General features: G+C 36.5%; 4 protein-coding genes and 1 non-coding gene across 5 annotated transcripts; 1 reads left to right on the top strand and 4 right to left on the bottom strand.

Moving 5' to 3' along the window:
• Positions 1-3: 3 nt before the first annotated feature.
• PHYBLDRAFT_145231 (hypothetical protein) lies at positions 4-889 on the bottom strand (the record flags this gene model as incomplete). Its single annotated transcript, XM_018431392.1, has 2 exons — positions 4-137; positions 676-889. The coding sequence occupies 2 exons, from the start codon at positions 887-889 to the stop codon at positions 4-6; spliced, it is 348 nt and encodes a 115-aa protein (XP_018291802.1).
• A 603-nt stretch (positions 890-1,492) lies between these two features.
• Positions 1,493-3,567, top strand: CaMK2 (calcium/calmodulin dependent protein kinase). Its single transcript, XM_018440110.1, has 9 exons — positions 1,493-1,774; positions 1,939-1,968; positions 2,058-2,263; positions 2,344-2,373; positions 2,441-2,629; positions 2,688-2,727; positions 2,791-2,871; positions 2,948-3,202; positions 3,278-3,567. The coding sequence occupies exons 1-9, from the start codon at positions 1,558-1,560 to the stop codon at positions 3,310-3,312; spliced, it is 1,083 nt and encodes a 360-aa protein (XP_018291801.1). The 5' UTR covers positions 1,493-1,557; the 3' UTR covers positions 3,313-3,567.
• Positions 3,568-3,594: 27 nt separating this feature from the next.
• On the bottom strand, positions 3,595-4,713 carry PHYBLDRAFT_112394 (hypothetical protein; the record flags this gene model as incomplete). Its single annotated transcript, XM_018428278.1, has 1 exon — positions 3,595-4,713. The coding sequence occupies one exon, from the start codon at positions 4,711-4,713 to the stop codon at positions 3,595-3,597; it is 1,119 nt and encodes a 372-aa protein (XP_018291800.1).
• Positions 4,714-6,465: 1,752 nt separating this feature from the next.
• On the bottom strand, positions 6,466-6,536 carry PHYBLDRAFT_t127. Its single transcript has one exon. It is a non-coding gene; the product is annotated as a tRNA-Gly (tRNA).
• A 4,205-nt stretch (positions 6,537-10,741) lies between these two features.
• PHYBLDRAFT_181348 (hypothetical protein) lies at positions 10,742-14,153 on the bottom strand (the record flags this gene model as incomplete). The annotated part of the gene is made up of 10 exons (XM_018438455.1): positions 10,742-10,943; positions 11,008-11,082; positions 11,148-11,419; positions 11,492-11,684; positions 11,757-12,026; positions 12,087-12,515; positions 12,619-12,692; positions 12,738-13,611; positions 13,670-13,996; positions 14,058-14,153. 10 exons carry the CDS (start codon positions 14,151-14,153, stop codon positions 10,836-10,838), a joined length of 2,718 nt encoding a protein of 905 aa, XP_018291799.1. The 3' UTR covers positions 10,742-10,835.
• Between the last annotated feature and the right edge of the window lie 8,588 nt (positions 14,154-22,741).

The following is a 22,741-nucleotide window of genomic DNA, read 5'->3' as shown; positions in this document are numbered from 1 at the left end:
TTTTTATTTTCTTTTGACATCATTGATGGAGACGTAATGGTAGACAACGATGAGGAGCATGGTCATTACACCTAGTGAATTGGCAATAAATGCGAGTTGGTTGTCGGTGATCATCTTGTAATCTGGAATGGGACCTGCTGATAAACCAAGAAAGATAAGAGACATGATTGTGTGGGTTTCTTGTATAAAACTGGGCTAAAGAACTCACCAGGCACGTAGGAGTTGAATCAAGATGAAGGTGGAAGGAGTATATGGGTTGTACAGAGTATACACTCTTATTGGACTTTCTCTTTCTTGTTGAAAGTATTGGTCGGACGTATAAATCAAATGAACTGTTTTTCTCAGATTAACGTGAATCCAAATAAAATAAATAGCTTTTTGAAAGGGTAGACAATTGTATGCAATGTTTGTTTTGAGCAAAAATAAATAAGTTAAGAATTAAGTTAACCTTATTGGATAATATATTTTATATTTTTATCAAAAAATTGATCACCGGAAAAAAAAAAAGTACATTTTTTCCTTAAGAAATATAATTTATTCTAGTAGGCCATTAATGCGGCATATTTTTCTTTTTATTCTTTTGTCTTGTAAAGGTGTTAGCTTCTAAACAATATGAACTACACAGATAACTTTGCTTTTTACCTATTTATATTATAATTGGTTAATAAAATTTACTCAAACCAAGCATTGCACCCAATTGTCTACACTTAATGGTACCTTGAGAAAAGGAGTAGTTATTTATCTGGGGTTTTCCAGTAAGTGTCGTCGTAAGGGTGCTGGGATGAGGATGAATAGGTTTCCCGACTGTTTCCTTCTTATGCTTCTTCTTTGATTCCATTTTCTGTAGCCTGCTTGGGTAACCAACACTGTCATATGCGCACCCGGTCATAAACGCTAACCAATAGAATATTTTCTACCTGACCACTCTTAATGTATTTAACCAAAATCCGAAAACACTTTCCTTGGCTGTGTGATACTTTTAAGCCATTCGATTCTCGGATATTCGGTTAGTTTCATATTGTACGTAACAAAGTTATTAATAATTAAAAGCATCTTCCTTTTATTTCTTTCTTTTTCTCTCTCTTTATTTAATAAAGAGCTTCCTTTTATATAAATAACTTCTTTATAATAAAACATATCAATAAGATAAGAAATCATTTATTAGAGCAATTCTTTTATTTATTTTCAGCATTAAATTCAGTACCATTTATTGAACCAAATCAACCGGGCATTAAATAAAGTTATTAAAAGTGTCAACTGTATTGCATTTTCAGTAACAACAAAACAATGACAAAGTAACTCAAGGCTGAGTTGTACCTCGGTTGAAAGGACACGTTTGGGTGCTTAGCCACTTGGTACAGTATAGAAGGCGCGCCCGTTTTCTGGTGTGTCTCTTACGCGTAGTAATCCTAATCACGTGTATGATCTGGGTCCTACCTTTAAAATAGACTCTTTCTTTACTGTCGTTCTCTTTCCATTTTAATATTTTCAGCATACACAAATACATAAAAACATACCTCTATCAATACTCTTTATTTTTTAAACCAACACACAACAATGAGCAAAGAACCTATTGTCAAGCGAATCTTGGCTCTCTTCAAGAAGACTCATGAAAAGAGTGATGAGCCACCATACCCAGCTGCGCTTGAGCGTTCTTATAAGATCACTAACAAGATTCTCGGTGTTGGGTCATTTGCTGTTGTCAAGGAATGTATAGCACATGACACACAAAAGGCATACGCTCTTAAAATTATCCTCAAAAAGGTTATTGCAGGCAAGTACTGCGCGTCTCTAGACAATATTAGAAGTTTGCTTTTGAGGCGGAGATGCCTACTTTTCTTCTTATAGCTTGCTTTTTTATTTGGATTTGGATCGGTTAATCGGATGGATATAAGCAAAATAATATAAAAGGCATGGTGCTAACTTCAAGGAACATAGGAAAGGAGCATATGCTGGACAGCGAATTAGGTAATGATAATATAAAATATACGTATACAGGTGGAGTAGTACAATGAATTAGGGGCTCATAGAAAGAGAAAAAAACTGGTATATTATAGATATCCTCAAGCAAGTACGACATCCCCATGTTGTATCCATGCATGATTTGTACGAGACAAAAGATGCTGTTTACATTGTCACTGATCTTGCTAGCGGAGGAGAATTATTTACTCAGCTGCTGGACAGAGGAAGCTATACTGAGAAGGACGCATCCAACCTCATCAAGCAGGTACTCGAAGGTCTCTCATATCTCCACAGCCAAGATGTAAGTTTAAACGTCACAATATGTGAGATGATCTCTGGTGGGTTAACTTCTAAGGTCCCTTCGTTCTTGCCAACCAATAGATTGTTCATCGCGATATTAAACCCGAGAACGTAAGTACCAACAATACACACATATATACTCAAATTTGACTCTAATGAAATGCTTTGGATAAATCAGCTTTTATTCAAAAGCTCAAAGAAGGATTCAAACCTTCTGATTACCGACTTTGGGTTATCAAAAATCCTCAAGACGCACGATGATGTTCTCATGACAGCATGCGGTACACCCGGATATGTTGCTCCTGAAGTATTGCTGCAGATTGGCCACGGAAAACCCGTTGATTTATGGAGTGTTGGCGTAATCACCGTAAGTCTATACTTAAATCAAATACTACTCAAACTAATAACATATTATATATTTACAGTTTACTTTGTTGAGTGGATACACACCATTCTGGGGAGAAGGTAATATATGTCATGTATAGCTAGTGAATAAATATGTTACTTACTAGCTGTATATATATATAGACCAGGCTGCCTTATTTGAATCTATTATGGCTGGTAGATACGAATTCGATGAAGAATACTGGGGTGCTATTTCTGAATCTGGTAAGTTTCTTTATTCTGGTCTTATATAAATAACTAAGCACCTAACTAAACACTTCTTATATCGGAATTAAAATAGCCAAGGACTTTGTTGATGGCCTTCTTACCTTTAAGCCTGAAAAACGTCTCACAGCAGATGAGGCCTTGGATCATCCATGGATATCCGACAATCTTACACACAATAATTGTGATGAACATGATATTGCACCAACTGTCCGCAAGGGTCTTAATAGCCACAGATCATTTAAGTCTATTGCACAGGCTATAACAATTGCACAGCGACTTAGAACTCTCAGTCTTAGTGATGTAGAAGATGAGTCCGATGAAGAAGACGGTAAAGTATAAATGTAATTGATATCCAGAATGTGCTTACTAACGTGTTATTGCTATTATCATATAACTTTCAAAGTAGAAGAAGGGTTAAAAGTGGGAGCCTATAAGTAAAGCATTAAACTTTTCAGGCTGCTCAACTTTGTATCCACGTATGTTAGTTTTTTAGAAGAACATTTTATATTTGTACTCCATGATATTTCATTTGGCATCATTACTTGATTTATAAAGTAGATATATATCTGCATAATACTATTTGGATCAATATTATATATCTTGTTACGCTTTAATATTAATAATATACATCAGGTATTTTAGAGCTATTAAAAATATAAAAATAAAGGAAACTGCACACATTAAAGTATTTTTTATTTATAAGATATTCTAAATTTTGGTTCATTCCGTATAAAATTCATAATCTGTATATCCAACAGCATCATTGGTGTAAAACGTAGAACGATCATAGGGACTTAATGGCCAGTTATTCTTTAGACGAAGAGGAAGGTCAGGATTGGAAATGAAAGCTCGTCCTATGGCAACCAACGTATTACTGTTTTTATCAGCAGTCTCAAAGGCACGCTTAGGATTTGCTGTGTATCCACCAGACACAATAAAAGGACCCTTCCAAATGTTCTGGAATGGTTCTACTGTCTCGGTCACCGCGATATGGGCTCTTTCAGGTTGATCAAGTCTTCCAAGGAAATCATCGCGGGGCTCAATAAAGTGAACATAACCCAACTTGGGGTGCTTTTCTTGGAACTGGCTCACCAAATATCCCCAAGTCTCATACGGTGTGTCGTCTTTCATGTCTTGGAACCCAGACCAGGGGGAAAACCTTATAGCTGTGCGCTCTTCGCCAATCGCTTCAGCAACTGCGCCCACGAGCTCCATGGCAAAACGAGCACGGTTTTCAATCGATCCACCATACAAGTCAGTACGCTTGTTACTTGACGTATTAATGAACTGGTCGACCAAGTAACCATTGGCAGCATGAAGTTCAACACCGTCGAATCCAGCTTCAATTGCATTTTTGGCTGCTTGAACAAATGTTTCTATAACTTTTGGAATTTCGTGCGTCTCAAGTGCGCGTGGCATTTCGTAAGGAACACCGGTTAGGCCCTTCCCTTGGATTGAAATGGCAGAAGGGCCAATAGGTTGCTCGTTGTTTGGGTTCAATTGTGAACATGCAGCACGGCCTGTGTGCCAAAGTTGTAGAAACATTGTGGCGCCTTTGGTATGAACAGACTTTGATATCTCTTTCCATCCTTCTATTTGGGCTTCGGAGTAGATTCCTGGAGTGTTAGGAAGAACTCCATCTGCAGGAGTTATATAAGTAGCTTCAGAAATCATCAATCCTCCTTCGCTTGCACGCTGGCCATAGTATTCTGCCATCATAGGGGTTGGGACATGGTCTTTATCAGCACGGAAACGGGTGAGAGGACAGAGAACCAAACGGTGGTTTAACTTTGAATTTCCTAATGTGATAGGGCTGAACAATGAAGATGTGGAATTCATGTCAAAAAGATATGTATATAAAAGAAAAGCACATAAAGTGATTCAAAACCTTGGCCTTTTATTTTATTTGCTATCCAACGGAGAAAGCGGGCTTGATACCTTGTCAAAGTTCGCACTTTCTCTCCTGTCGAATATTTCTTTCAATTGGCCTGTGCTAAGCTCAAAGCCATCAACATATATAAAATCTATGATAAAAGCGATACATATATATATATATCATATTTTCATTTTTCTAACCTTTACTTAAAGACTATGGTCCACACTCACACACACTCACATATATAAAGATCTGTAAAAAAAAAAAAAAAAAAAAAAAAAAAAAAAAAAAAAGACTAATTCATTTCACCCCTAAACCCCATTACATGAACCGAACCCAACACAGTTTTTACTTAGTCCGCTAAAAGGATTGGATGTCAAGATCAAAAGATAGGTAAACTGATTTCCATGGCATTATATCAAACTAAATACTAAGGACAATTGCATTGGATTTTCTTTCTAACCTTGCGTGTCAATAAATTAGAGCCAATGTATGTATCGTATAATAAACTCAAGTAACACCACCCGAAATATAATGTGTATTTAAAATATGTTATGAAATCAATGAAAAAATGAAATTGGTTTTTTTATATTCTTCTCCAGTTAAACCAAAGGGGACCCAATTTTTGAGTCAAAGTTGTTTTTGTTTCAGGTCTGAGTTGGGCCATTCTATATCTCTATCTCCCACCTCTATAAAAAATAAAAATGGAAAAGATAAAGAAAAAATAGAAAAAATAACAGCTCCACCCGCGTGGAAAGAAGAGATACGATACAATAGTTAACAGCTTGAATATTTCTAGTGTATATACAAAGAAGTGTTGTATCATAATTGACATGTGTAATATATATAGCAATTATTAAGGAAGCTTTTGTTATTGTTGTTATTTTATTTTGTGATAAAATCTTACAGATTCGTTGCTATGTTATTTGAGTATGTATTACACTATTTATATACCAAATATTTGGTTAAAGCTAACTGAAATTAAATGACGTATTAGAGTGTATTATCTTTCGAGCAAAACTGGAATATTTAATTTTTGGGATATAAGCTCTTGTGTCTTACATATACTAAACTTGTAGGAATTAAAATGATTGTTATTTATCATATTCTTGGGCGTATAATTTCTCTACATCGGTAAAAGTCTTTTCATCTAATATTGTTATTATGGAAGTTAAAACTATGTGTAAAATCCTGTAAAGTACTCATATGAGGATGAGCTGGGATGTAAAGCAAGTTCAGCAAGATCAACCAAAAAAAAATGATACCCGTTAATAACCCGACTTATTGGCTAGCTTCTAACATGGTTTATTGAACCGCTTCAGTAGCCCAATGCATTGCAGCCAAAATTCAATATAGTAGGGATGGCGTAAACTTATAGTAATTTGACTCGGCTTTTATTTAAGGATAACAAAAGTGTCTCAAAATATTTATCATCCCAACCTTTTCATATCTAAATAGCACAGACTTGAGTAAAGTAATATAAATATACGCCCCATTAGGATTGTCATAGCACATATTCCGAGTGTACAGACTGATCAAATTTGTTGGTCTTTCAATACTATGACACAGCCAATATTTAACAAACTTACTGAGAATTATAAATGAGCATAAAAGAATTATTTCAGCCGTTGGCCATAAAGACTCTTATATAAACGGCATTCCGATTGGCCGTAAATACTATTTAAACTCCGCCACCCAACGAAACAAAATAGTTGTGCGTCAACGGGGAATCGAACCCCGACCTTCAGCTTGGAAGGCTGAAATTCTACCATTGAACTATTAACGCATTTGATGAAAGTTATAAAAAATAATAGTACTAATAGACAGCAAATATACCCCCATTATATTTAATATTTTTTAATACATTAATGATTATGTTTTGGTTTTGATTTTAGAAATATGTTTAGAATAAACATAGTGAACTGAGTAAAATATAAAGTTAAAAGTAAAGAGTGAAAAGAAGTATGTTTTGGTAATTATTAATCAGATTTTTAAATAATTGATTTAATTTATATATTATATAGTGATCCAAACACTCAGATATTAGATTTATCATATATAGGAACATATTCACATTGAGATAGTGTAGTAGCTGTCATTTTGTCAGTATAATATATATATAAACGATGAAGTAATCGGGCCAATAATTATTACAGTTAGTACTGTGGATAATATCTTAAAGATTGTTAAGATAATTATATCATACTGCTGGATAAACTGTGTCAGAGCAATATGGAGCTAATTTAGTAGAAAGTCCTAAAGCTCTAGTTGTGGTGATCCAGACACTCGGATGTTGGATTTATCACATATAAGAACATATTCATATTGGGATAGCGTAGTAGCTATCATCTTGTCAGTATAAAATATATATAAACGATTAAGTAATCAGCCCAATAATTATTACAGTTAGTACTGTAGATAATATCTTAAAGATTGTTAAGATAATTATATCATACTGCCGGGTAAACTGTGTCAGATCGATATGGAGCTAATTTAGTAGGAAGTCCTAAAGCTCTAGTATAAAAGAGAAAAGAATAGCTAAGAGCTAAAGAAGTACGATTTATGACTTGATGTCATAATTGTAACACCGACACTAGTTAAGCAGTAAATACACTCTAATAACCAAATATAATAAAGGAAGAAAGCCTTAAGAAACTAAGATGTAATGACAAGAGCAGATTGTGTTTTCTTATAAAAAGGGACACTTTTTATTTATGAATAAAGACAACTTATATACAGTCTCAAAGTATTTCTATACGTCTCTATTATCAAATATTTTATTTTTCTATTGTTTCGTACCTGAAATACCACACTAGTGTTATATTTTTAAAAAAGAAAGAAAAACAAAGTGCAGATGAGAAGTACGGTGAGACTTTGTTTATTGATAAAAAGAGAGATAATCTTCTATTGCTATTTGCTATATGAGTTTATATATGTTGTGGTGGTTGAAGTTGAAGAAGTTTTTAAGAGGAAGAATTGAAGATTTGAAATTAGGAACGAAGATTCGTGAGAACTTGTGTAGGTTTTGTTTATTGAGAAAGATTTTGTATCAAAGTTTGACCAGGTTCCTACACTGAACTACTACTGCTATTTATATTGTTTTGGATTGGGAAAATTATATGACTGGGGTCAGGTAATCGATCCTATCTGAGCCTTAATCAGAGCAACGTGATCTTGGGATAATTAATGTATGATTAATTATATAAATGTGTGTAGTCCCAATGAAGTATTAACATTGAAAGTAAATGTGTTTATGAGTTCTAATTATGCTTATAATAATCCACTGATGTATCCCATATTATGGTGATATCATCATATGAAATATAATCACTATCATGCATGCTAAACCTGTGTGTTAAATAATAAAGTAATTGGTAGACACCTTTGACTGGAATAGCTGAGGCCTTATATTATTTCCTTCAGACTTATTCTCAATTACAGCAGTAGTCAATACTCATTTACAACAATCCACACTCTTGTTTGAGTGATTAGTGATGTTGACTAAGGTGTGTGACCTTGTTATTAGTATATTCTTTATTTAATGATAGTGTGAGAAATAATGTATAATTGATACTGGTCACTTATTCAATATGTCTTTGTCTTATTATCTGTGCGCTCTATTTGAATCTACAATTATGTTGGATACAACATCTAGTGTAAAAGAGAAAAGAATAGCTAAGAGCTAAAAAAGCACAATTTATGACTTGATGTCATAATTGTAACACTAACACTAGTTAAGCAGTAAATACACTCTAATAACCAAATATAATAAAGGAAGAAAGCCTTAAGAAACTAAGACGTAATGACAAGAGCAGATTGTGTTTTCTTATAAAAAGGGACACTTTTTATTTATGAATAAATGACAGCTTATATACAGTCTCAAAGTATTTCTATACGTCTCTATTTATTAAATTTATTATTTTCTATTATTTCGTACCTGAAATATCACATTTTAAATATTATAATTAAGAAATCTATCTATAATTATTTATATTTATATTTTTTTTATTTTTTACTTTTAAAAAAATAAGAATAAAAGTTTATTTCTTACTATATAGCTATAAGAAACATCTAATTGGTCTCAGTCATTAGACCAATCCGAATCCTTTTCAATAGTATTATTATTAAACTAATCAAATTATTGCATTCATTTCCTTAGAAAGAACACTTATAGCACAAATCACATAATTATCTCTTATAATTAGTAGACATAAATATTTGTATAAATACTTATAAAGCTTGATCATAGAAAGATCAAGCAAACAACTTCTTTAATAAAAGAATCTATCTATCTTTCTCTGTCTGTTTTCTATGTTCTTGTTCCTGTCCAGATTGGTTTCTGACAATAGTAAGTATAGTAAATTAAAAGAAAAAAGAGTAAATATGATAAAGTTTATAATGTTTTTATTTATTGATTAAGATTACAAATAATAATAATAAAGTCAATATTAAAGTCTTGAAGATATCTAATATTTCAGCTATGAAACAATAGAAGAATAATAAAATAAATAACAACAAAAAAATATAGAGATGCTTTAAGACTATATATAAATTACATTTATTTATTTATAAACAAAAAGTATTTAAGTTATTGTATCTTAGTTCTTTAAGTTTTTTTCTGTTATATTTTATATTTATTCAGCTTTTAACTATTCTTTTCTCTCTCTTATATATAAAATATTTGCTTTTTATTTTTATTTAATTATTTAAAAATTATAATGTACAAAATATGAAATATCTACAATAAAACACTTTTATATATTTTTTCTCTTTTTTTTCTCTTTTTTATATTTAGTTTTTATGATTACTTAAATGTTCTATTATAAAAAATCTAAAGTTTTCACAATAAAACATCTTTATCTGTTTACTGCTAATATAATATATTGACAGGTACCAGGGCCAATATTAACAGCTCAGATTTCAAAGTAAATATGTTTATAAATCTCAATGTTCAAATTACTATCAGTTTAATATATTATATTATTCTCTTGTTGGTTACTAATGCTAATGAAACCGAATTCTTGATTATAACAATAAAAATATCTTTGAGAAGATTAGCTTTTTGGAAAATGTAATCAATACTTTTAATAAAATCAATGTTTTTCTAAAGAAACTAGCTCTTGATATATAATAGTAAGCCTTATCATCAGAGAAGTAATTACAAGCAATAAATATATAGTGTTAGATGCTTTACAGTTATTGATTCTACAATATAGCTACAATCTTAAAAAATAAATATCATGAAAATATTTTACAAAAAATAATAAGCTCATTCTTTTATCCAATAAACTAAACAAAGTAATATCATTATGGCTGAAAATAAAAATAAAATACGAAGAGAATCTTAGTCTACTACTCTACATATAATATTACCCTACATTCCAGACGAAATCAAAGTATTTTTGCAGTAATAAATCTTTATTTTTTATCTTTAGAAATTTTATCTTCCAGAACTTGAAAGCCTTTACTCTTCTTAGAGAACTTTAAAGCGAGACATAAGCTATAGATATTAATATATACATATCGCTATTCATTTTTGTAATACATATAAATGTAATACATATAATATTAACACCGATATGTCTATACGACTTATATTATTTAAGATAGAAAATGCCTGATTATAGAGTAAGAAAGTATAATAAATATCAAATAATTTATGTATATAATCTGTCTTCTTTTTAATGTTTGTTATTGTCACTATTGTTCGTTGGCTATCTATCATAATTAATTACTAAGAAAAAATGTATATATATATATAAAAGCTATAAAGTTGCACAGATATATATGGTTATTTTAAAAGTAATAGCAGAAAATATACTAAGGGGCAATGTGACTTAAAAGAACAAGTATTCTTCTTTTAAAAAACATACATATGCGAACTTTGTTAAACAATCAAGTAATTTTAAGTATGCTGCACTATATTAGCTGATATGTTTCGGTAGTTAATTTCGCTTATCACTTTTAAAAAAAAACAGTGCTTCCCGAATTACGATGTTGTTTTCTTTATTGCGCTTATTTATACTCTACATCATTTGAACATTATAGTGTCAATCTAAAGTGCATTTCGTAAATTACATACACCTTAAACACCATAGTTTCCATGAAGAGCAGCACTGACATCTTGTGGCATAGATGCAAGAGTCTGTTGCCATTGTTCATCACCCAGCATATTTTTATAGCCCCCCAAAATCTAAGAAATATGTTTTATAAGTCATATCATTACTAGCATCAAGCTTTTCTTTTTATATACTTACACTAGCAAATGATTCACAAAGCTCCTTTGGTGGTCTTTGATATTTCGCAATAGCCGTGCATAGTATAGGAAAGTGCTATGTTTTTTATAACATTATAAGTAATCTCGTACATTAAGTAGCATGGTAAACATGGAACTCACATTAATAGCTCCTTGTGGATTCACATTAATCATTTCACAAAGTCCCTTGAATGCCGAAGATTTCTCATCATTGTCGCGAATAGGAGTCAATGCTACAAGCCATGGGCGAACAAAACTATCCAAATGTCCTGCTACAACATTAGGAAACACCAAACCTAGTCGACCAATTGTAATAGCCGAGTTCTCCATCAATGTGCGCTGTGTAGTAGGATCAGCAAGAATAGGCAAGAGGCGTTGCAGAAGAGGTTCAACATAGGGTTGTATGTTGGCTCCTTTTTGTTTGTGTTTATGTTTGTTAATAAAGTTAATAAATTTGAGTCTAATTATATTGTCAAAGTGCTTACCCCATTTCAAAGCAATTTCACCTGCAGCCCATGTGGCGTTATTGCATACGGATACCTCTTCTGTTTGAGGAATAATTTGCTGGAGAAGACTTGGCATACAGTCAGGTAAGATTATTTGAATGTGTTCAAAACAAGAGATAGCAAGATCACCAAGTAGAGCAAATGCAGCTTGTCTCACTTCTCCGACATCGTCCTATTGTTATAGAGATATTGTTATTATTATTATTATTTGGAAAACATCTAGTTATTGTATAGATTTACATACCATAAGACACACTGACAAGAAGTGGGCAATAGGAGGGCTCGTTTTGGCTACCAAAGGCTCTACATCTGTGTTGAGTGCTTGGACAATGTTAGAGAGCAAATCAAGAGCAACGACCATGAAGTCCTTGTTCGGTGGTTCCATTGAAGGGTCCATATTGGCAGCCTGGCAATCTCGAAGGGTTCTGAGGACAATGCTAATGGAGCGAAAGTAGACAGGTTCCGCAAAGGGTGTAAATCCCTTGGCAAGCGCAGAAGTGACGCATGAAATACACTAACATAAAGTGTTAAGGTTGCTTTTTCTCTTTTTTTTTGCGTGGTTGGTACAGCATACTTCAAGGAGTGGGAAAATATCTATGCTTTCGTCCGAAATTTCTTGCCATTTCTGAATGAGGGGTGGCATGATTATGTTGATGAATTGAGGCGTGTTTAATGCATGGTCTACAGCGCCCGCAAGCGTACTAATGGTATCATATAGAAGTAACAAGTTACGCTTTTGGTATTTTCTGAAAGCAGACGAGAGGGTGCCAAGGATAGGTTCGAGATAAGGGACTAAATCCTCAAGAGCTTCCTCTTCCAACCGCAAAAATGCCGAGCATGCAGCGTCCTGAACCCTCTTGTTGTTATCCAGAATTCTCTGAAGAAGCACTTGCACAAGGGGCTCAAAGTAGAGTTTACGTGCTTCAAGACTCTGCCGACTAACTTGAACGATCCAATGGCAGTATCTTCCCAGTGTCCAGCAGGTTATAGATCGTACAAGAGGCTGTAGTTTTTTTTATAAATATGGTACATATATATATATTTACCAGAATATATAATTTTATTATATATAATAGTTATCTAGTAGACTTCAGATAATGGTTTACCTTAGGATCATTCATATGTGTGAGCAAGTAAGGTACAAGTTCAGGAAGATGAAGTGCAATGTCGCTTATTCCACCTACATTTTTTTAAATAACATATTCCTGCCTTATTCAAGTCTTACCTTCAGCAGCAGCACCGAGAGCAAGAATACCGCACTCTCTGTGCAACCAATCAGAGCTCTCAAGCTCAGTCTTTAAGAGTGGCATCAAAAGGCCAACCACATCTGCCTTGAAAGAAGTACAGAGAATGTCGAGAGTAGCAGCACTGCACTTCCGCAGACTCCATTCACTCGCCTCATCACTATCGTCATCGATATCGTAATCATCCTCATCTTCGTCCTCGCTATCATCTAGAGACGTATTGCTTTGATTGTTGTTAGGTTGGCTTCTGCTTTCTCCTGTAACACTAGGTTTGTGGAAGCGAGGTTTGATGTCTTGATCTGTGTCAGCCACATGGGCATCGTCTTCATCTCCACCAAGCATCAACAGGTCGATCTCTGAGTAGATCATACCTCCGAGAAGGACCGGGATAATTTTAGATAAATAGGGACGGAGATAGCCTCTAAGTTCGTCTTGTTCAGCAAACACAAACCAAAACTCGCATGCTTCAAGAGCAAGTTCGGAGTCGTCTGATTGAGTAGAGTAGATCATATAATCTACAATGGTGTCTAGCTGAGGAAGGAGGGCATCATGACATACTTCCAAAAGGGAGACGAGTGATTGACAGACTGCCTTTCTGACACCCACATCGTCATCTGTAGCCCTGTGAAAGAGCGAATGGAGGAAGCCTGTCATGCGACGCATTAATGACTCGGATCTCAAGAGAATAAAATGGTTCACAGACATGATAGCCTGGGAGCGCAGTTTACAGTTCGGATGATCGAAGAAGGTAATGAGCTTAGGAATAATGAATTCAAGTGGGTTGACTCCTCTAATATTGTTATCGAGTTCCTCTGCACAATCTTCGCATATCCTGTGCAGGGTGTTGAGTGCATTCTGGTTCAAAGTAACACACGTCAGCCTCGTATATATGTTTCACTCTTGCTCAACACACCTCCACCACCAGCGGAGAAGGGTCATTGAGATTGTCAAGGATGACCTGGAGTGCCTGGGGCCAATTCTGCACCTGCCCACGCGCCATCACGGCAGCCATTACTAGGCTCACGGACTTGCCCACGTCCGGGTCACCCATGTGTTGTAGACAGCTTTCCTTTACATAATCCATCACTTCCTGAGGAATGGAAGTAAAATGGGTACGAATGTTGTTCTTCAGTGTCAGACCAGCCACAGAGCGAACGTACTGATCTTCCTGTGGCATCTGCGTGAGAATGTATACGAGGTAGGAATTATAGTCCGGGATGGTGTTGAAATATTCTAGTCTCTATTGGATTGAGGTGTGAGTAATTCGCTTCTTCTGTTATATATATATCTTATTGACCTACCTCTTGTACATTCTGACCATCAGTTGGATTGATTGCCTGATGCAAGAGTTGGAGTAGGTCAGATAGACCTCTTTCAGTGGGTTGCCAGGTTGTCATTGATGCTTCAATTTACAAGAGTAACAAAAGGAGAATAAGAGAGAAAGGGAAAGAGATAGAGATAGAGATAGAGATAGAAATAGAAATAGAAAAAGGTGTGGGCAAAGAAAGGATAGAAGAGATGACTGCTTGATTCAAGAATCAAATACTTTCGATAATAAGCTTGAAACCCTTATAAGTCCCAAAAGAAGTGTATGTTAGAAGATACTCAAATCAAATAAGATATGAAAAAAATCAAATGGTTCCGCTATTGTTTGTTATTGATACTACCAAAAAAAAACAATAACAACAATAGCTTTTGTTCTTTGGAGTACCTTGATGATTTCTTTATTCTTCACCTTTGCACGTCATACATCAATCGAATCTCCGTCATCATTTTATATATACGTATATATTCCTTTTGGAAAGCCCACTCTTCTAAAGAGATGACTGTCAACAATCCGTTGAATCTGTTTCCATAGAAATATCAAATATCCTCCGTTTATTTTAATTTATTTCTGATATGTTGTTATGGAAACCAATATATATATAAACCACTATCAAAGCACGACCTTCTCTATATAAACTCAGTCAGTAGAAGTACAAATAACGTGATTCGATCCGACAGACAGACAGATACATACATACTGTCGCGTCAAAATGGAACAAGCCTTTTTTTTTTAAAAACAGCAAACCCTGTGCGTGGGACAACCAAGTCTGGAGACGTCCTTTTTTTATTACCAGCCCTAGACTATTCATCCCTTCTCTTTCTACTGCTTTCCTACACTATGCCCAGCGACCCCTTTTCCTGGCAGCTGGTGCGGCCAACCGCAGGTAGAAGTAATACACAAAATTTTACCTGTATAAATTAATACATATAACAGTATCCTTTTGTTCCCTTTGTCCTGAACGCTCAACCTTTATCTGATAGAGGCAGAGGGTGTTCACCCCAAACCTATCAAGCCACCACTCGACAGGTGGAAGGGAGCTGTCCATGGCAATTGCGAGAATGTAAGGAAGCCTCATGGCTAAAAGTCGGTTTTGACCCCGCCTTTTCCCCGCCTAGACCTCTCGCTGACTTTACCCTCCTTTCCAGTCTACACAGAAACACTCTTTTGGAACTGCAGACACACACAAAAGCCAGGCTTCAGACGCGTCTCTATCCAGTAGCACACCTATACCAGTGTTAGAAAAACCAAAGCAGACTAACCCTATTATATTGACCTCAAAGTTTGGCCAGTTTATGGGAAAAATGCTGCTCCAGAGTTCCAACAATAGAACAAAGCCAGTACCAAAAATCAACGAGCATTCCCAGCAAAGTAATGAGCCAAGCTATACAGGCTATTTTAATATCGAGAGGAAAAGACGTTCCAGTGATGGACTCAAGGTTGTGCTCAGGGCTGTTGGACAGGAAGAAAGGTCCGAGAGTTCGACCCAGAAAGTGGTCGAATTGAAAGACTCGATTCCAGAGGACACAATAATGGATGACACAATGGATGACACAATGGATGATATGTCTATCGAGGAAGAATCTATTGAAGATTTACCTACTAGCAATTCACTTTTGAAACAAAATTTGACTGTAAATACGACAATTGGAGAAGCATCTACCAATAATACACCAATTGAAGAAGTTGTTTTGAAGAACACACCATCGCCAATTTCTCCTATAGGTCTAAATCAACCCAAAGACATAACCTTAAGTGATCCCCGCTATCACCATAAAAAAGGGAAACGTACTCGCTGGGATGTTGGTCCGATTCTCATCCCGGAAGATATGGAGTGCACTCAATCTTTTGCATCGCTCCAATTAGACGACACTTCGAAAGCTCTCGACTATGAGCCAGAAAATTTGTGTGATACATTAGCTACTGGAGATTGTGATGCTTGCAATATAATGAACAGTCAGGAAAGAGGTCCTTTGGATCAAGTTGCCTTGTGTGAATCATGCAAACAAACTTGGTTACCTAATGCTAAATCCCTTCTGGACCGTCTTAGCAAACACTCAAAGGATTTCGTCAAACCAACTCAAAAACAAACTTCAAAGCAGACGCTAAAGCAAACATCAAAATTATTATCTAAGCAACAAAAACAACCACATCAGCAGGACAACCAATCCCAATCCCAACCCCAATCTAAACAAAAACAGACACCAAAACAAACCTCAAAGAAGACCACAAAGCGTCTTCCTCCCGCAAAGTCTGTACATCTACACTCAAAGAAATCTTCTATACAAGAGGCCAAGAACTATTACACAACAGGTGCTTTTCTAACACGAAATACAGCCAAACAACTCGTAGACGAAGCTGGATTCCATCCCAATCCTCACGGATTTACCAACATGCAAAAAGTTAAAGTTCTTAACATCAATGGTCACTGGTACCGTGGTATACTGACAATGATGTATGGGAGCAAAGTCAAGGTACATTATCTTGACTGGGATGACCAAGAAGAATGGATTGTTATGGGTAGCCGTCGATTACGTGGTCTTACAAAAGACGAAGAGGAGGAAGATGAGGATGCCAATGAAGAAGAAGATGGCGAAGATGCGGCTATAGAGAATGAGAACAAAGGTAGCATCAATAAATCAATGAATCAATCAATGCATTTATCAATCAGTATAATATACTGCTTTGATGGCATATTACATTAACCGAACCCTCACAATGTTGTTATAGACGAAGAAAATGAAGAGAAGGATGAAGATAAAGATAAAGAGGAGGAAGAAGAAGAAGAAGAGGATGATATATTGTCAATACCTGCGGAGAGCAAGACTACTCAACCCGTAAAGAAAGGCGAACATCTATCTGTATCTCCAAAATCTCATTCAAGAAAATCCCAATCAAACAATGTATCTGCACTTAATCCTAAAAAACATTACACAACTCCTATCGATACAGATCCAACTCAGATATTTAATGACAATGAAATCTTTATGACACGACGAATGGCCCATCAACTTACAGACGAACATGGTTTCAAGCCGAATTCGTTTGGCTATCGATACAACCGCGCTGTTGCTGTTTCTTTGCGAGCTGAAAAGGGAAAGCGTAACAGAATGGAGTATAATGGATTATTACGTGAGATGCGTGGAAATCAGGTTCGAGTCTGGTATCCAAGCCTCAGACAATCTGACTGGCTTATTATAGGCAGTCGCAGACTTCGTGTTCTTACTGACCAAGAAGCATCTGAACTGGATAACCTGGGCACTGAATTAGTCCGAACAATGGATACCAGAGCCAAAGACAGTGAAATATCTACCAAATTACCTACTGAAACTAAAACACCATCACCAAGCACAACAGAAACTCTACCAGAACCCCAGTCAGAATCGGTGCCAAAACATGTTGAAGAGACTGTCGAGGATACTGTTGAGGATACTGTCGAAGGGGAGGTTGAAGGGATAGCTGAGGAGCCTGTTGAAGCGCCTGTACCAGAGCCTGCACCTGGGCCAATAAAACGTGGAAGAGGAAGACCACGTAAAGTAGCATTACCTGTTGACCCTTCAAATCCACACATAGTGACTATTCCGAAAACCCCTACCAAGACAGCCCTCAAAAAAAGAAATGACTCAATTAAAAATGGAATAAAAGAGACAAAAAAGGCAGCAGCAGCAGCAGCGATGGTAGTAGAAATGGGTACAAAGGATACAGAAGACGCACTTGATTATCTAACTACCGGAGCTTTTGCCACACGCCGTGCTATGCGCCAACTCAAAGACGAGCATGGATTTGTACCAAACCCTTACGGCTATGTCTATGACCAACCAATCGAGATACTCAATACAAGGTCCAGTAAAAACAAGTTTTGGGAGCGTGGTCGCTTGATAGGCATGTGTCCCGGAAAAGTTCTTGTTCGATATGATGGCTGGGGCGAAGTCTATGATGAATGGGTTATGGTGGGAAGTCGACGTATCCGACCTGCCGCAGCACAAATTGAATCATCAGGAGATCAAAAATCATCAACTATGGCTAGCACTGAAAATACAGCACCGACATCAACATTAAATGGCGGCAGCGCAAGTACCAAAAAGCGCGCAAAACAAGCAGCGAGAAACGATTTACTGGTCACAGAAGCCAATCCAGAAGTAGAAGATGAAGCTCGTAAGAAACGTCAACATCGGGTATTGGGACCAGAAGATTATGAGCGACTGGGACTCCTGGCTGGAAGCGAGAAAGTGGAGAAGATAGAGCGCCGAGGCAGGAAGAAAATGGTCCGTGACGTGGAGACACCCAAAGAAACAGAAACCATGAAAGACAAAGCAGTGCTTATTGAAGAAGAGCCCAAACCAATAGAACCATCAGTGGAGGCACCGATAGTACAAAACGAAGATCAAGAGATGGCAGAGCCGGAAAGTGATCTTACAAAGCCAAATGGTGCGATGACTGTGCCGGAAGGAACCCAGAACGACCTGCCTGTTAAGCGAAAGAAACAAAAAGCCAAAACGCAGCAGCGTAAGCGTAAACCAGCAAAAGCAACTTCACCCTCGCCATCAGTATCATCATCGACATCACTGCAGCAGACACAAGCACAAACAGAATTATCAACAGAATTATCAACAGAAACAGAAACAGAAACACCAACACCAATATCAACATCGATAGTATCAGTGGCAGCAACGGAAGCAGATCACGATACTTCTACCTTGACATCGTCTTATCGGCGACATATTCCATCTGATGAATCTAACCATGGATTTGTCGCCAATGTGTACGGATATGACTATCTTCAGCATGTTCAGGTTCTCCACCTAGACAAGAAATGGTATGAAGGCAGACTGGTATCAATGGAGCGCAACCGTGTTCGAGTTCATTACTGTGGATGGTTAGACAAGTTTGATGAAAATATTGCAGTGGGTAGCCGGAGAATCCAAGTGATTGAAAATGATCATGAGGTGGTGTGTATAGAGCCAACATACTCAGAACGTCTTGAGAAGATGCAAGAAGAAAAAGAGAAGAAAGCGGTGGAACCAGAGGATGCACAGGTCGTGAAGCCGTCAAAGCGCCGGGAGGTAGCACCAACAGTGGTGCCGGCTCCAGAGGAACCGGTTCATGGAACCCACGATATGGTAGAGTACCACATGGAGGCTGTAGATGGAATGGAGGTAGAAGGTAAGAGACTCAAAGCCCAAAAGCACAAGACCAATAAACTCTGTGACGCATGTCTGATAAATCTAATTTTCTATTATTTTCTATTTTATTTTATTTTATTTATTTTGCAGAAAACGACACTTGGAAAGTGTATTGCAACCAATGCAATATCATAATCAAGCAGTTCCGTTACTACTGTACATATTGTGAAACACCTTCTGAAGGCCACGACTACCAGAGTTTTGAGCTATGTCTTCGGTAACTAGAATTTTATTATACTGTATTTTATATTACATATTACATTTGATGAGAAGCCAGATGAGATGAGATGAGATAATTGATCTAACTTTATTCTTAATAGTTGCTTTGACCAAAACTTTCCATTTTGGCATGAGCACCCTCGTTCAAGTTTTGCTGTCCAGGCTGTAATTGATGCTGATATGGGACCTATGCCTATCAAAGGAGAGCTTGTAACCGTATGGGAAGAAGATATCCTGGAGGAAATCCCAGATGATACCCAAGACGACCTGAACGACCCGGACGATATGTTCTCCGGAACGATGGAAGCTAGTGAGGTGTTCTCTGGAGTGGCACCCTTAGATGAAGATCAGGGATACAAGTTTCTCAAAAGATGGCAGAGACGGAAAGTGTGTGCGTTTTGTAATGATGATGATGACACTTCTACTGAGCTTGGCAAGTTCATTGGACCGTTTGTCATTACTTCGTTTAATAAAAATGGAACCGAGAAGAAGCGGTCGTTCTGGGCTCATGATGCATGTGCGAGATACTCGCCCGAAGTTTTCTGCACTTCAGAAGGCAAATGGTACAATGTAACCATTGCCTTGAGACGTGGGCGCGGCATGGTAAGTGAAAAAGGGGATGCTGAGATTGTAACGGTATTGGGGGTCTTCTTGTCTAACGGTGTATACCGCTGTTTTGGAAGAAATGTTATGGCTGCAAGGAGAAGGGTGCAACCATCGGCTGTTTCGAATCAAAATGTTCAAAGAGCTTCCACCTTCCGTGTGCACAAAAACCAGTCAGTTATTTCCAAAGCGGTGTAATATTTTGGTGCAATACTCACGAAGCATATTATAAGAAGAAAGGTAAATGTCGTGTGACAGCCAATTCCTAAAACAGAACATAAAAAAAAAGAATACTAATAATTTTGGCTATTTTTTTTTTCTTTAACAAAAAATTAGACACATATGTCAACATCTTTAATTGTGACGGGTGTAGTAAGCGCCTTGAAGACGAGACTTGGTTTACATGTATTCCTTGCGCATCAAGCTACTTTTCTTCATTTGATTTGTGCGCAGAGGTAATGCACATGTACATGCACATGCAAAATAGAAATAGAAATAAAGCTTTATCTAATTTACATGTTTATTACTTAGTGCTTTCATAATTTCCCTCAAGACCATGCTCACGACGAAGATCAATTTGAAGAGACATGTAAGTATGGTTATCAATAGTACTACAAGCATTTTTGGAAATATGCGTAGTTTAATTTTTTGGTTTCTTTTAACTTAATATATATATATATATATATATCCCATACAGCATTTGCAATTCTAAAAGAGGTAGAGGCACAAAAGGCTACAGAGGCAGCCAAAGCCAAAGAGGAATTACGCGCAGCAAGTAAGTTCCTATGGTTCAAACTTTGTTTGTATATAACTATTTTTTTTTAAAAAAAAGGGGTGGAAAAGTTTGTGTCTCTCAACCTTAAAGATTTTGTTTGTTTTCCATAGATCCTAAAAAGAAGCCATTGTTTCCTAAGCGAAAACGCCGACTTGCTGATGGTTCAGTTCCTCTCACATGTTCATACTGTGGGACTGAAGAAGCCGAGAGCTGGCGTAAAGGTTATGATGGTGGCGTATTGATGTGTACACCCTGTTTTGAGCTGGCACTCTTTATCGACAACGACGGAAATACTGCTTCAAATGAATCGCTGGTGATTGATTCCGAAGAGACTCATCGATATGTGATGTCTATTGAAGATTACACACACAAGCCATATTTGACCAGAGATGCAGTTTCAGCCACAAAATTCAGCGACCATAGAACCGGTCCGCGCCTCGCTTCTTATGGGCCACAACCCAATCAATTGTTCTCCTTGGTTTTTGATTCGACTTATTACGATATACCCGGGAGAGCCCCTAGATGGGCTACGCATTCTGGAACAGATTACCATGGTGTGTATGCTGTTATTTGGCTATTTTTTTTTTGTTATTTATTTTGGTGATTGTCGTAATCGTTCGTTCTTTGAGAGAGCGATTCGACTATTTTTAGTTTAAGTAAAACTAATAGCCCATATTGACAGGTACCTGGCTACCACAAACAGTCCGAAGGTACACGATCCATATACAACGTCGATGGCTGACAAAGAATAACGTATTTTACTAATGGCTAATATATCCATATCTATATCTGTATATATTAATTTAGGGCAATATTGAAATACACAAACAAAGATGAGCGTGTGCTATCAAACTTCCTTGGAAGAGGTTAGTATTAAATTGATACAGATACAAACCCATAAAACATTGTATTTTTGTATGTATGTAGGAACTGATGCTATTGAGTGTTTCTTATTGCAAAGACGGTAATTATAATTTCCAAGAGGTTGTCGTAATATGATATATAATGAAAATAACCAATTCGGGTTTTATATTCCATATAGGTGTTGTGGAGTTGATATCAATCCGGTAAAACTCTAGATTCATTCTGGGCCGTGCTTTTCTTTTTCTTTTTTTCTTTTTACGTTTTCTTCTAATGAATTTACTTTGCTGATTATCCATCGTTAATTCGGGATTAATAGGCTGCAGTAGCATTATCTCAGCGGAATTGTTGTTTTGAGGTCCCACCTGGTTTGACATCGGCTGAATATCGACCTATCATTGCACAAGCCGATTCCAGGCAACTAACGGGAGCATTATTCGCGGACGAGTCATTTCACCATGTCTTATCTCACCCACCTTACAAAGACTGTGTCGCTTATTCAACTCATTTAGAAGGAGATCTTTCAAGGTAGGACATTACAAGTATAATACTCGGAATTGAAACCTGCTTATACACACCATTTATTCTTTTTTTTTTTATATTTTATTCTCGATAGATTTACTAGCGTGGAAGACTTTAGGGCCGAATATGGAAGAGTGGTCCGAGAAAGCTGGAGGTAAAAGTTGTTTACTAGAAAGCAGCGACTAACATACTCTACAGACTTCTCAAGATGGGCCGTAGACTCACTTTGGGAATTGGAGACAACCGTGAACATTGTTTCTATATTCCTGTTGGATTCCACCTATTGAGAGAATACATTAACCATGGATTTGAATTGGAAGAATTGGCAAGTTGATTTCATTTGTTTTTTTTTTTCTATATAAAAAAAAGCTTATGAACCCCCGTCCTAACACAATGGAAACACAATAGATCATCAAACGTCAACGTTATTGTTCTGCCTTTGGACTAGGAACCTATTTGTGTGTCCAGTTTGATTTCTTGGTATTCACTCATGAATTT

This window comes from Phycomyces blakesleeanus (assembly GCF_001638985.1).
Source record: "Phycomyces blakesleeanus NRRL 1555(-) unplaced genomic scaffold PHYBLscaffold_10, whole genome shotgun sequence".
NCBI lineage: Eukaryota > Fungi > Mucoromycota > Mucoromycetes > Mucorales > Phycomycetaceae > Phycomyces > Phycomyces blakesleeanus.
This window is presented reverse-complemented; position numbering and strand designations above follow the sequence as displayed.